This window comes from Magallana gigas, chromosome 1 (genome assembly GCF_963853765.1).
Source record: "Magallana gigas chromosome 1, xbMagGiga1.1, whole genome shotgun sequence".
Lineage (NCBI taxonomy): Eukaryota > Metazoa > Mollusca > Bivalvia > Ostreida > Ostreidae > Magallana > Magallana gigas.
The window spans coordinates 19328110-19343513 of NC_088853.1; the positions used below are offsets into that span (position 1 = coordinate 19328110).

Below are 15404 nucleotides of genomic sequence, written 5' to 3' on the forward strand. Positions count from 1 at the left end.
ATAGACTTTTCAGAGGTGACGTCAATCTCTTTGGGCGTAGGGATGACGAGCTTGGTGTGAGTGTTAAAATTCCTAACTTTGTATCGTCTGAAGCGATCTTGCGCTGTGAAAGGGTTATACTGGTCCACTAGGTATCGCTTCCATTGGTCCACAGTTTTAAACTCAGTCACAAATTTCTTACCGGTCGCCGTCGATTTGATATTGACGGGCGTAAGAGAGGGGGCAGCGACGTACCGATTCGGGAGAACGTCCGTCCTCGCCACGGCCCACCATTGACCAAAAAAACTCAACGAAGCGGGAACCGTATGCAGGAATATCAAGGAAATCCGGAGTTGGCGCCATGCTGAACAAGCAACCATCAATGTGGTTGAATTTGACATTGTAGTTCGGCAGAACGTAGCCTGCAGGAGACACAAGGTTACCTGGTTCTATTGCGAAGAAGCTGCAGAAGTATATGGCCCAGTTGTCTGAGCGAATTGTTTTACTTCCGGTGTTTTTCAAAGTGAGGCCAAATCTGTGTTTGGCCAAGTCTGTTTTTCTTAAGTCATTGTGGACTGATATTTTGACGTCCAGATTTTCTCCTATATAGTTTAGGTCATCCTGTTGGATTGCAGCAACACATACTGAAATGGAAGAAAATATTTTGTTCTTAGAGAATCACAGTTATCCACAAGTAAAGTCATGTTGATTATTACTGAGCATTGTTCCAATACATGTTGATTAAAATATTATTGCTCCAAAACATGTTCCGAAACATGAATATATGAGTTGACACATTGCGCGTCAATGGCATATTGACGCCATTTTGCTTTCCCCTCTTTGAGGAATCTATCTCAGAACTAAGATTTTCAATAGACTTTACACATTCTCTCATTTACAATATTAAATAAATAACTAATATACATATTGGGGTTTTACTTCTTTTAAAGAAATATGTCTGATAAACAAAAATGCACTGTTCTCTCTACAAAGGTATAATGTATCATAAAAATGAAATGATAATTTGAAAACTTTAAAATAAATAACGTGAAATGATCAGTATTTTTTTTTTTATCGATATGTCTTCTCATAAATAGCAAACATAAAATGATACAATGCCAATTGAAATTAATAACGCTAGTCATTTGCCTAAAACAAGAACTATAAGAATTTTAAGATTTCTTAAAAAAAATTATGTATATTGAAATTTTCTGTTAAGTTCGCGAGAGTTATCGTTCCTGCGGCATTGTCAAAGTTATACAGCATCTTCATGCATGGACACAAAATCAATACGTCGCCGTATGTAAACAATGAATTTATTTCGCGGTAAAATTGTGAGAGCATAGGTACTCTCTTTCTTTCAGGACGCCGATAGCTAAGCATTGAACATTTTCAAAGCGATCCTTAAACCACCTCCACCCCTATTTCAAATCAAATGTGGTTAAATAATAAAGTCACAAAAGTGGCAGAGTGCAATATACAATATACCTATTTGTTTTGTGATGTTTTACTGTATCAAAGATAAAAGGCTCAGGTGGTTCAATTTCGAGCAGATAGAGGTTATTTATGTCATGGGAATGTGCGTGGAATAATGCAGGAATGGTCTTGTTTGAATATTATAAATTATGGATAAATATATTTATGTTCAAAATTATAATAAAATACAAATACATGGGTTAATTTAGCATAACTGATATCTAAAGATAATAGATTTAAACAAATGATACAATATTCATATTGTGTATACTTTGTGTAAACTTAAACCATTCTTTCACATTACAGTTTCAAATGATATAAGCTTTTATATAACTTGAACCTCCTCTTAGAAATTGTTGTATTCTATGAATTGGTTGAAATGATTTATAACATTTGGCTCACCATTTAATATTTCGGTCATATCTACAAATTAATCAAAATATAAAGTAACAACATACTTCAAACTTCATCAGTTTATTGTTTTTAACAATAATTTGTTATATAGTTCTAGCAGGTTTTGTTTTGAATTTTTTTAAATTTTATCAAATTGATGTAACATACGTGTGCTTTGGTTTTTTAAATATATCCTGAATTAGTTATCAATATTTATGTAACACACAAATCAAGAGTTAATAACATGCTTAATTAAGTTAAATATAAAATGAATGTATAAAAATAACATCATAGAATTGTTGGTACACACAATTCTTAGTAACATTATAACATTTTTTGTCTATAGTCTCTTGTCTTCGCAGCTTATAATTGTTATGGAAGAAAATGACTATGGCTACTGCTGAGAGGCATACTGAGCTTCATGTACAATTTTTCGATGATATTAATTGTATTTTGCTAATACGGTTACTTGATGACAAACAAATAAATTATGAGACACTGAATTAATAATTTTTGTCAAAAAAAATATTTATTTTGACAATGTGCTCTTTTCTACGGATGTGATATACAAGCGTTGGACTTTGATTTTTAAACCTTGAATCATAATTTGGTTACGCCAAATCTAAAAATTGTATGTGGTCAAATGATTATTATCGGTTTTAGTTTATCATGTATTACTTAACACTAAACTAGAGATTGCCGATTCTACTAAAATAAAAGGCTTAAGCCAAAATATTGTCAATACATTACAATAGTGTGATCCTTATGATACAAGTATTTTATTGTGTGGTGTATTCCATTATTATTATTATCTTTTTGTGTGTCTTGGGATATTATAAATATGTTTTTGCATGATTTTAATTCTCCTTTTCTCGTTGTAGACATATATGTACGAACCAACTGAATCACAGCGAAGATCCGAAAAAAAATTTAAAATTATATTGAATGCTTTTAATCTTGAGGACAAGATTTTTTGTTAGTGGGGGGGGGGGGGGGTATCATAACGGAAATTTTATAGAAATTGGTTAAAGTACATGTGTTAAATAGATAACGTATGTTTATTTATGTTCATGGAGAAATGTGTTATAAAGTCCAGTGATGAGCCTGCCGACGCCGGGTCAGATATCTAAATAAAATGCTACTACTGACCGCGGTGCGTCAGGTCATTAGTATGCACTTGCTCGCATTTACTTATTAGGAGGAGAATGTTGTAGCGCAGTGTTCGTGCGTATAAAATGGGGGTGCGGGAAACACAGTTCTCCAGTAGTCATCTGGAAGCTGTCTTTCTGCCTCCTCTTTATACAGGTAAGATAAATTATAACGCTTGCGCGCATTCTCAAAAGTAAAGTTTATAGATTCAGAGGGTTCAACTAATATTTTATTTTCAGAGATTTTTGTAATGAATATTATTGTTGATAAATTTCATTGTAATTAATATTGATATTTATTGTTAAAATGTCATTAAAGTAATAAAAGAGTAGTCATATGGAAGCTGTATTGCTGCCTACTCTTTTATACAGACTGGGACACGGGCTACTCCCCATATAGAGGAGGAGACATTCCGGAAACACCTTGGCTAGGGCAACCGCCAAGTGTGGGGATGTTGAAACAAAGATCTCGAGGATCTATATAAATTAAATATCACAACACTACATATAACCCCTTGTGGACTTTAAGAAAACAGTACTGAAGGCATTATAATATAATGGTGGACGTTATGATACGAGCCTGGTCATGTACTCTGAATTTTTGGGAATTAACAGGTTGAAATGTTAATAAGTATAGAAAATTGAGGAACGTCTCGTCTGTCTTTAATGAAAACAATATAAATAGACGTCATCAATCCCACATCAAATGACATATTAAAACTTGAATGTGCACGTCTTTTTAATGAATTAATGAACAGCAGCAAATTCTAAGGTAATGTTAGCTGCAAGTCTGTGTAGCCCTTGTATGAACAATTTCGGATGATAGTATTTTTTCCAGACCGAGAGCTACATATATGCAGCTAAGGTAACTAATAATGCTTCCGATAAAATACTTTGTTTAGTAATGCAAGCTTTTAAGAAAGCAATACTTATTTGTTTAGAAAATAACACCTAAATACGTCGTATTACATTCACTATTTGTAGAACAAGCAGAACCAGCATCAGTCCGACTCTCACCGTATACATTGTTAGAATTTAATCGCCCTAGCATTGCATTGCTTTGCATGTACACAACATCTTTTGAAAATTCAACACTTAAAGTGTTTATCTATATGGCTTTCCATCTATATGTACACGTAGCATACACATGTGATTCAAAATACCCCAAAGGGAAAACGGTAAAGAATTCAGTCATTGAGTCTACATTTTATAGAATTTGTAAAAAATACATTGCGGGTCTGAATGTTTGTTAATGTGTCAATCTATCAATATACAGTTTCTTAATTATTTTCGATTGCTGAGGCTACAGCAAATTTGATTGATGAACAACATTTTTTTCATGCATTTTTTTTCCACGGAAGATAGCGATTACAATTATAAAGCATAATCTATTTAGTTATCTCTTTAAAATTGTGTAATATGTAATAAATAATTCATAAATTGCTGCTGAAGGTTTTAAATGGTTTGCGAATAAAAAATGCGAAAGTCATAATTAATATCCCTAATGACCGTAACTTAAAATAAGCGTATTTAAATTCATATTCAAGATATTATCGTATACGAAAAGTTCACTTTTTAAAATCATCTCCACGATGATAATATTATCTTCATCGTAAATCAGTATTTCGTTTTGCTTTAAAAGAAATGCAATCCCGTGTTCTGCACATTGTTCAAAGAAAATGTTGTGGACCCGCGTGAAAAAGTTCTACATATCCCAAAATCCTTTGCGGTGCATAGCAACATGGTGGAACAGGAAGCGTTTCTACGGAAAATTCTTACCTGTAAATCGCATACATCATTTTTATTTAACAACATTAAAGTAAACAACATATATGCTGTAACTGTCACAATTTACGTCCCTAATTACTTTCCATACATTTTGTGCTACGTTTATAATGTTACTAATTTATTGTTAGAGTTGCTTTCCATAGTTTAAAGCTCACTCAGCCGGTTTTACAGGGCGGGTTCTAAACCCGTGCATTTAAGAATTCAGTCTGGGCGTAGCAATTTGAGAGAGCGGACGTTTTCTACCAGCTCCCTCATTTCATCCTACATGTAATGTATAAGTATTTCTGACCAGAGTCCAACTATTCTGGGTAAGTTTGTCTTTATTTTAATGAAACGGATTTAATGCCGTATTTTATTCCTAAAATGGCCAGATAATCTTGTTTTATATTTTCCGTGAGTAATTTGGAAGTATTTCGAAGTGATGTAAACATATGTTGTATGTATTTCAGAGTAAGGCGCGTAGTAGTTGCCGTAAAATAAATGTATTAATGTAGTACACAAGTGTATGAAAGTGAAGTCCGTGTACGAGTCAAGTGATTGTGTAAAGTAAAGTATATGTAGTAAAGTAGTAAAGTTATGTACAGCAAAATGTGCAAAATGTAAGTGTAAATACAGGAAAATGTATTGAGTAAAGGAATGCGCAGTAAAATGCAACTATGAGTAAAATAATGTTATCTGTGTATTTATCATTTCATTTATATTTCAGATCCCTTTTTGTACCTTAATCTCAAGTCTGTTGAAGAATTGGAAATTTATCTGTAAATTATCACCTGAATAAAAGCTACGTAAACCTATTGAACATTATTATTTTGGAGCCGCAACGCCACCCGGCGACAAATGGTGTCAGAAGTGGGATGCTGCAGTGCCTATCCAGAAATACTTCTTCAAGGATCCAGCAATATCTATACAAAGATACCTATCCAGTGATCTTACATCATTTTGTATAAGATACCTACACCAGAGAGAAACCTATCCAGGGATACGTCTCCAAGGATACCAAATCAAAGATTTCAAGACCTAAATCAGATCTCTATTAAACTGACTTAGAATCCTACGGGAACAACTACTCAAATCAGCTATCTTTGAAGTTATCCTCCAAGAGAAAATATCTCCGCAGACCAGATACCTACATAATTACTACACTCCTCAACGATGTCCTGATTAAAACCCAGGAACGTGATACAACAATTCCTTAAACAAGTTTTACTGTTTCTGAAAACAAAACTTTATGTGAATTGAAAAAAAAAATGATTGTGTCTTGAAAACTAATATGAAACAGAATTTTGACTTAAAAAGTTTTCTTTTGAAACAAAACAGATGAATTAGTTTGTACAATATTTATCTAAATTTGCTGTGTGTTCTGTCACTGTTTATGAATGTATGCACATTTGTTAATCTATTTGGCTGTCTTGTATGTTTTTGTAGGAGACACGGTCATTTGGTAATTTGGGATCCAGATCTGTAGAAAGGGTGTTGGTTGGACTTCCTCAGAGTGTGTGGAAACTGGTCAGGGTAATTGTATCAAAGTGAATAAAACAAAGTACAATTGTGTCGCCCATTCTGAAAAGTCAATTGCTGAAAAAAGTGGTAGAAATAAAAAGTTAGTAGATTACAAAGAAGTACTGCAGTATTTGTGTCCAGACCAATGTGTTAGCAAAGTATTTATGTCTTACAAAATGTCTAATATGGATTCAGTACAAGACTAAATAGCTGCAGGTGAAAGGTTAGGTTACAAAGATGATGAGTTGAAAAAATATGTTAGTGATCAACAGAAATTTCAGAGAGAAGAGAGAGCAGAAATTCGTCAGAGAAAAAAAGATGAAAGAGAACATCAACTTATGATGGAACGTTTGTACTACGAAATGAAAATGAAGGAGTTGGAAGAGGAACACGAGTTAGAAATGACAGAGAAAACTGCTAGAGGTAAGGCTGTTGACGCAATGGTTAAGCCTTATCTTCCCAAAATTCCTCCATTCGAAGAGAATAAAGATGAGATTGATAGCTATTTGAGAAGGTTTGAGAGATATGCGACCGCTATGGGTTGGGACAAATCGTTGTGGTCTACACATTTAAGTGCTCTGTTGAAAGGACGAGCTTTGGATGTGTATGCTCTCATGTCTACAGCAAAAGTCAGTGATTATGAAGAGCTCAAAGCAGCTTTACTTCGAAGGTACGAAATGACCGAAGATGGTTTCAAGCGAAAATTTCGTTCATGCAGACCTGAAGTTGGAGAAACATTTTCTCAGTTCACAGTTAGACTTTTTCGTATTTAACTCGTTGGATGGAAATGTCGAAAATAGATTGTACTTTTGAATCTCTAATTGATCTTATGCTTTGTGATCAAATTTTACATGTATGTAATTTTGAATTGTCAGTCTTTCTTAAGCAAAACGTTCCAAAGACAGCTGATGAGATGTGTACACTGGCCGATCAGTTCAGGGAAGCAAGGAGTACAAGTGCTATAAACTTATGTTCAAAAGTCATGAGGAAACCAGTTGAAGTAAACAAAATACCAGAGAAACCAAAAGAAGGACACCCTCAACAACAACAGAAGTCAAGGTTTGTTCCAATAAATGAGAGAAAGTGTTATATTTGTAATAAACACGGTCATATAGCACCACAATGCAAATTCAGAAACAGAAATTCTAGTGCAGCAGTATATGCGCAGGACGACCAAGACAAACAAGCCACTTGTCAAGCTACTGCAAAGAATTGCGCTGCTCTTATCTGCACCCAAAGTCCATCAATTTATACTCAAGTAAGTGACCATACACCTGTCTTAACATCTGCTTGTCACTCTGTGCAAAAACCAATGCCACTCTCAGCGGGTTACGTTGATGGTCAACCAGTAACGTTACTTAGAGATTCTGGTTGTCGGAACATTGTAGTACGGAAAAGTCTTGTAAGAGATGACCACTTTACAGATAAACAGGAAACTTGTATTCTAGCAGATAGTACAAGGATAGTGGTCCCAGTGGCAAAAGTTGTTATTGATTCCCCTTATGCATCTGGTGAATATGAAGTTTGGTGTATGGATAACCCTGTATTTGATTTGATCATAGGTGAAGTAGATAATGCAAGAAAACCACTTGATCCAGATCCAGAATGGAAACCAAACACTGTCTACTGTGGAGAAGCGAAAGCAGGTAAAAGACAAACAGAAAGTCTACCCACCACTCAAGGTTCCTGAAATCGTCAAAGAGGAAATCAGTCCTGAGGACATACTGCGAGAACAACAAGCAGATCCTTCGCTAGAAACAGCACGTCGGTATGCAAGAGAAGGTCGAACATCACGTGATGGTAAAGTAAAATGGATTGAAAGGAAAGGTTTACTGTACCATGAATATGAAGGATTGGAAAAAGATAGAGGTAAAACTTATTGTCAGCTCATTGTTTCTGCAAAGTTTCGCCATATTGTAATAAAGTTGGCTCATGAATCAATTATGTCAGGGCACTTAGCAATACAGAGAACGATTTCTAGAATTTTGTCAGAATTCTTTTGGCCAGGTATGCAGTCCGAGATCAAACGGTTCTGTCAATCTTGTGATACCTGTCAAAGGACAGTGTCAAAAGGAAAGGTGAGTAAAGTTCCGTTAGATAGCATGCCTTTGATAGATGTACCTTTCAAAAGAATTGCAGTCGACATTGTGGGTCCATTACATCCTCCTACTGATAAAGGTAATCGCTTTATTTTAACGTTAGTAGATTACGCTACAAGGTTTCCACAAGCCAAGGCTCTTCCTGGAATAGATACCGAGCGGGTAGCTGAAGCTCTTCTCGAAATGTTTTCTTATACAGGCATACCAGAGGAAATCTTGACAGACATGGGAAGTCAGTTTACTTCAGGGCTTATGAAGGAGGTAGGTAGGCTCATTTCATTGAAACAGCTGACCACTACGCCATATCACCCTATCTGTAACGGGCTAGTGGAACGTTTCAACGGTACACTCAAACAAATGCTGAAGCGTATGTGTATAGATAGACCTAAAGATTCGGATGAATATTTACCCACTGTGCTTTTTGCATATCGTGGGGTTCCCCAAGAAAGCCTCGGGTTTGCTCCCTTTGAGTTATTGTATGGCCGTACTGTTCGGGGACCAATGACAATTCTGAAAGAATTGTGGACAAAGGAAATCCAAGATCAGCAGGTAAAGTCTACATACCAATACGTTTTAGATCTCCGAGAGCGGTTAGAATCAACATGGGAGTTAGCGCAGGAGAATCTGAAGAAAGCAACATAAAGACATAAAGTGTACTTTGACAAGAAGGCTAGAGTGCGGAATATGAAACCAGGTGAGAAAGTTTTGATTCTTTTCCATCTGATAGTAACAAGCTCATGATGCAATGGCAAGGTCCATACCAAATAGTTAAAAGATTAGGTAAAGTAGACTATCAGTTAGAAGTAAAGGGCAAAGTAAAGACATATCATGCAAACATGTTGAAGAAATATGTAGAAAGATGTGAACCAGTTGTGAATTGTGTTATGTCAGTTGTAGATTCAGAACAGATTGATGACTCAGATGTTGAGTGTAGTCAAGGAACAGATTTCTTGGAAGTTCAGTCTCAAGAAACGCACGTTGATGTAGATGTAAATCCAGAGCTTAGTAGAGAGGAAAAGCAGAAAATGAAAGAACTTCTGTACAGGTATAGTGATGTTTTGTCAGACGTACCAGGGCATACGCATGTACTCGAACATGAGATACGGACGACAACAGATAGACCTGTAAGAGTAAGTCCAAGACAAATCCCGTTTGCTATGATGGACACTGTTAAAGATGAGGTGAGCAAGATGCTAGAATTTGGGGTCATAGAACCTTCAGATAGTCCCTATTCATCGCCAATAGTCCTTGTAACCAAGAAAGACAACACTTATCGCTTTTGTGTTGATTTTAGGGCTCTCAATCGTATCACTGTGTTTGACGCTGAACCAATGCCAGATGTCGATGCAATGTTTGCTAAACTATCAGGTCATAAATATTTTTCTCGGTTAGATTTGTCTTAGGGGTATTGACAGGTTCCATTGACTCATTCTGTCCGTCCTTTGACAGCTTTACAGACTCCTTTAGGTCTTTTCCAGTTCACTAAAATGCCTTTTGGGTTGGTCACGGCACCAGCAACTTTTTGTCGTCTCATGCGTGATGTGTTGCAAAATGTATCAAATGTGGACAATTTCATCGATGATATTTTGATCTTTACTAATACTTTTGATCATCATATGTCTGTGCTTTCTGGGTGTTACAGCGTCTACGTTCAGCCAATCTCACAGCAAGGCCAACGAAGTGTTCATTGGCGTACCCAAAGCTGGAATGTCTAGGACCTATAGTGGGAGACAACAAACTGCACCCTCATCCCGACAAAGTCAAAGCTATTCGAGAGGCAAATCATCCTGCAACGAAAAAACAGTTACGGTCTTTTCTAGGATTGGTAAATTTCTATAGAAAATTTATTGCGAATTTTGCTCAAATTGCACTTCCTTTAACAGATCTCACCCGGAAGTTCTCACCAAGCAAACTTCAGTGGACGGAAGCACAAGAACTAGCTTTTCAAACTTTAAAATCCTCAATTACCACATTTCCAATTTTGAAATTGCCAGATCTTTCTAAGGTTTTTATAGTGCAGACAGACGCATCGGATAGAGGACTCGGAGCAGTGCTTCTATAGGAAGACTGTGATCTCAAACTCCCAGTGGCTTACGCTAGTCGCAAACTCAAGACAAGTGAGGAACATTACTCAACCATCGAGAAGGAATGTCTGGGCATCATATGGTCAGTGCAAAAATTTCATAGATATCTTTATGGAAAAGAGTTCATATTAGAGACTGATCATTACCCTCTCATGTATCTAAACAAAACAAAGTTAGTGAATTCTAGACTGATGCGCTGGGCATTGCTGTTACAGCCATATCGATTCCGCATTATTGCAATTAGAGGAAAAGACAATGTTGGAGCGGACTATTTAAGTCGTCAGACGTGAGTAAGATTAGAAATGAGTGTTTCATTGTAAATAAAAGGAGGAAATAAACAGTTTTATCTTGTTTTTATCGTAAAAAAATTCGTAAAAACATAGTTCATGTACATAAATTGTTGTGTATAAAAAAAAAATATGTTTTTTTATTAAAGGGGGGAGGTATGTCACAATTTATGTCCCTAATTACTTTCCATACATTTTGTGCTACGTTTATAATGTTACTAATTTATTGTTAGAGTTGCTTTCAATAGTTTAACGCTCACTCAGCCGGTTTTACTAGGCGGGTTCTAATCCCGTGCATTTAAGAATTCAATCTTGGCGTAGCAATTGGAGAGAGCGGACGTTTTCTACCAGCTCCCTCATTTCATCCTACATGTAATGTATAAGTATTTTTGACCAGAGTCCAACTATTCTGGGAAAGTTTGTTTTTATTTTAATGCAACGGATTTAATGCCGTATTTTATTCCTAAAATGGCCAGATAATCTTGTTTTATATTTTCCGTGAGTAATTTGGAAGTATTTCGAAGTAATGTGTGATAATGAGTATTTGCTCATACGGAAACTATTATGTAAAAGTATGTGTATTGTTTTGATGTAAACATATGTTGTATGTATTTCAGAGTAAGGCGCGTAGTAGTTGCCGTAAAATAAATGTATTAATGTAGTACACAAGTATATGAAAGTGAAGTACGTGTACGAGTCAAGTGATTGTGTAAAGTAAAGTATATGTAGTAAAGTAGTAAAGTTATGTACAGAATCTCAAGTCTGTTGAAGAATTGGAAATTTATCTGTAAATTATCACCGGCGACAGTAACCAGATAGCCGTATATCTATGAAATATAATTTTATGATTGTATTCTGCTTTACGTTAATTAGTCATTAGCTTGTTGTGCACTCGATACGAAATAAGTGTATAGTGAACAATGTTAAAGGTCATTGACCGAAAGGGACAACTGCGTAGTTAGAACTTGTGGTGTTAGCGGAATGACCAGAAAGAATAAAACTCTCGATGATGATTGGACTTTGGAAAGCGGTCAACGGATGCAAGACTCTTAATTGTAATTAACCTTTAACAATGGACTTCGTTATAAGTCACTTACGAACTGTGACCCGAAAGGATGTACTAACAATTGCTTATTTTATTTTACTGATTTGTATACTTATGATTTGATTAATAATTAGTAGATGGATTTTAGACTGATAGCAGATTGATTATATATTGCTTTTATACCACTATACGATTACAGTGCTTAATAAATATCATAAAACTCCAACTGACTTATGGTTTCAAAAGTCTAAAGAATAACAACAGAAGGACCACATAGACTTTTATGGTGCCAGTGACCAGGACAAAACGAAGTGCTAAAGAAAAACTGAACTGTTAAGGTAAGAACTTTTTCTCAATATCTCTGTTCACTATCTCAAAGTAAATAATCAGCAACCTATATGGCAACTGGAAATGGTTATGATAGAAAATAATTTAAAAATCAAATGGAACAATTGGAAAAACAATTTGCGGGGTTGGGTCAAAGTGAAGAAAAGGAAGGGCATGATAGGAGATCACCCAAAATCTGGACCCCTCGCGCCCCTTTTGATAAACAAAATCAGGAAAACTAAGATGTTCTTCCTTCGTTGAAGCCCGAAGGAAGAACGTTCATAAACGACCTACATTTGAAATTAATTTTACAAACAACCCCAGTAGCTGTTTATTAAAGATTGGTAAAAATAAATTCAGAGCGTTAGTAGATACTTGCGCGGCCGTATCTTTGATTAGTAAAAAAATGTATTATAATTTGTTCCCCCGCCCCAAACTGTGTAAAAATGATATCCTTGTCTTCAAGCTGCAAATGCTTATTCTTAAATCGCGTTAGGGTATGTAAATATTTCATTTAAGATTGCAGGGTTAACTTTAGACCATAAACTTTTTGTGACAAGGGGACTCAACCGAAACCTAATTCTCGGTCGTGATAGGATCAAGAAAAACAATGTTCGTCTATATTTTGATCTTGGACTCATGCGCATTGATGGCAGGGCTTATGCTGAATTAAAGGAGGATCTACACATTTCAACGATCGTAAGAACACGCAAGAAACTTATGGTGAAACCAAATACTGTGATTGTTTTTTATGGAAAAGTGAACAATAATTTTTCCCTTGAAGATGGACTAAAACTGAAGTTAAAGAAGTGTAGTTTCTTCAAAGAGCAGACTGAATATCTCGGTTTTATTATCAATGAACATGGCGTCAAACCGGATCCGAAGAAAGTGGAAGCCATTACAAAATTACCAGCCCCCACTACAGTTAGATAAGTCCGTGGTTTTATAGGTATGTGCAGTTATTATAGAAGATGTATAACAAATTTCTCAAAGATTGCGGAGCCATTGATCGACTTAACCAGGAAGTATGCCAGATTCAAGTGGACATCATGCTGTCAAGAAGCGTTTGACTTCCTTAAAGAGAGTTTAACAGTAGTGCCCTTATTAGCTTATCCAGATACTAATAAGCCATACATCTTGTACATCGATGCCAGCGACGATTGTATCGGAGCTTGCCTCACCCAAAAGACTGACGAAAGAGAAGATAAGCCGATATACTATCTATCCCACAAGCTGAGTAAAACCCAGGTGAAATGGTCAACCATAGAAAAGGAGGCATTTGCAATCCACTACGCCCTCCAGAAGCTGGACCATTACCTTCACAGTGCTGAGTTTACTATACGGACAGATCACAAACCGCTCAAATATATTTTAGAATCCCCTATGCAAAATAAAAAGATTCAATTATGGGCTTTGAGTATCGCTGGGTATGACTGCAAGGTGGAGTACATAGAAGGAAGGTTCAATTGCTGTGCGGATCTTTTATCAAGGTTACCGTCCGCTATCTCTGATGATGAAGAGGAAGAAAAATCTGAATGTGATGAACCGGATGTTAAAGACAATTTCTTTGAAGTAAACGTACTAAACTCAAATGCTTTCTCACCTAAAAGATTAGCTAGGTGCGGAGTTAAACAGCAGGACGAATTGCTCAAGCCTTTCATCGACTTACCGGAAGAAATAAACATAAAGGAAAGCGAACAAAATGATGAGCAGATCAAAAAGCTGAGGAATAGGTTGAGTAAAGGAAAAGCAACGGCGACCGAAGAAAAGAAGTTTCTTGAAATAGATGGCTTAATGTACTATCTTTCAGATGGAGATTCTGAAGGTCCGAGACTGCGCCTGTATATACCACGTGAGTTAGAACTTTTGGTAGTACAACAATACCATGATGGACTTGGACATATGGGAGTTGACAAAACGTATGACGTAATCAGACAAAAATAGTATATGCCAAACTTATACAAGAGGTTATATTCTTATATAGAAGGATGCGTAATATGCCAAACGAGGAGCAATAAGAGAACTCAACCTCCACTTCAAGAGACAGACATACCACCTTTTCCAATGGCTAAGGTAGGACTCGATTTGTCAGGACCATATCCAACTTCACTGACAGGAAACAAGTATATAGTTTCTTTCATTGACATTTACTCTGGATGGCCGGAAGCCTTCCCCGTTCCTGACAAGTCAGCTGACAATATAGTGCACCTAATATTAGAAGAAATATACCCCAGATATGGCTGTCCTCTTCAAATTCTCACAGACAATGGAACAGAGAATGTAAATCAAAAGGTACAAGAAACCTTGAAAGAACTAAACATTAACCACATCACAACATCTTACTACAGTCCTCAAGGCAACGGCAAAGTAGAGAGATTCCACCGCACTCTTCATGACGTAATGGCTAAGAAGGTAACAGACAATGCCCAAACATGGGATATTCATCTTTACCAAACATTGGCAGCCATTCGATTTCACCCGAATGAATCTTCAAAGATTTCCCCATACTATCTGATGTACAATAGAGACGTTGTATTACCTCTTGATACTTTACTGAAATCTCTTCGAAGATATGCAGGAGAAGATCAACATAAGATCGCCCTTCAAGAGCAGCACAAGGCGTTTATGCTAGTACATCGAAATATGAAAGAAGCCAAGAAGAAACAGAAAGCCCAGGCTGATAAGAAGAGCAAAGATGAAGATTTCCAGGTAGGAGACCCAGTCTATCTCAAGAACAACAGGAGACAAAACAAACTAGATAAAAAGTGGCTCCCTTATTACCGAATTATTGAACAGAAAGGACCAGTCAGTTTTGTTGTGAAGGATCAATTAACTGGATCTATCACCAAGTGCCATGCACGGCAATTGAGATTGGCGGATATTTCGCACTGGCCCCTCTCACAAGATATTGAAGAAGGTGGAAGAACTCTAAGAAAAACCAACTATGTGGTACCACCCGAGGAGGGATCATCTTCGGAAGATGATGGCGAGGTGCAGCCAGAGCCATTAGAAAGAGCTATTCGGTTTAAACAACAAGAGAGAGAAAATTCTTCAGACGAAGAAGATATACCCTTAGCTGAACTTCAGAGACGCATAAGAGCTAAAGAGATCATGGATGGTCGACCGAGTAAGGGCGAGCATGAACAGACTGTTGAGTCGGAATCGGATGAGAACCCTGAGTCAGAACAAAGTGAATATCATTATCAAAATTATCAAAATTTGCTTTACCCTTAGACGAGGATATGGAAATTGGTGAAATAAATTCTAAAGTAGGTCTA

At 36.3% G+C, this 15404-nt stretch overlaps 2 protein-coding genes and 1 long non-coding RNA gene across 4 annotated transcripts in view; 2 read left to right on the forward strand and 1 right to left on the reverse strand.

Annotated features, from left to right (window-relative positions):
- LOC105339984 (uncharacterized) overlaps positions 1 to 15404 on the reverse strand; it is a 311465-nt gene that overhangs the window by 20458 nt on the left and 275603 nt on the right. The window lies entirely within an intron of this gene.
- On the forward strand, positions 4845 to 5578 carry LOC136273227 (uncharacterized). The gene is made up of 2 exons (XR_010711459.1): positions 4845 to 5092; positions 5491 to 5578. It is a non-coding gene; the product is annotated as an uncharacterized lncRNA (long non-coding RNA).
- On the forward strand, positions 7066 to 8757 carry LOC136273228 (uncharacterized). Its single transcript, XM_066077615.1, has one exon. The coding sequence runs from the start codon at positions 7066 to 7068 to the stop codon at positions 7972 to 7974; it is 909 nt and encodes a 302-aa protein (XP_065933687.1). The 3' UTR covers positions 7975 to 8757.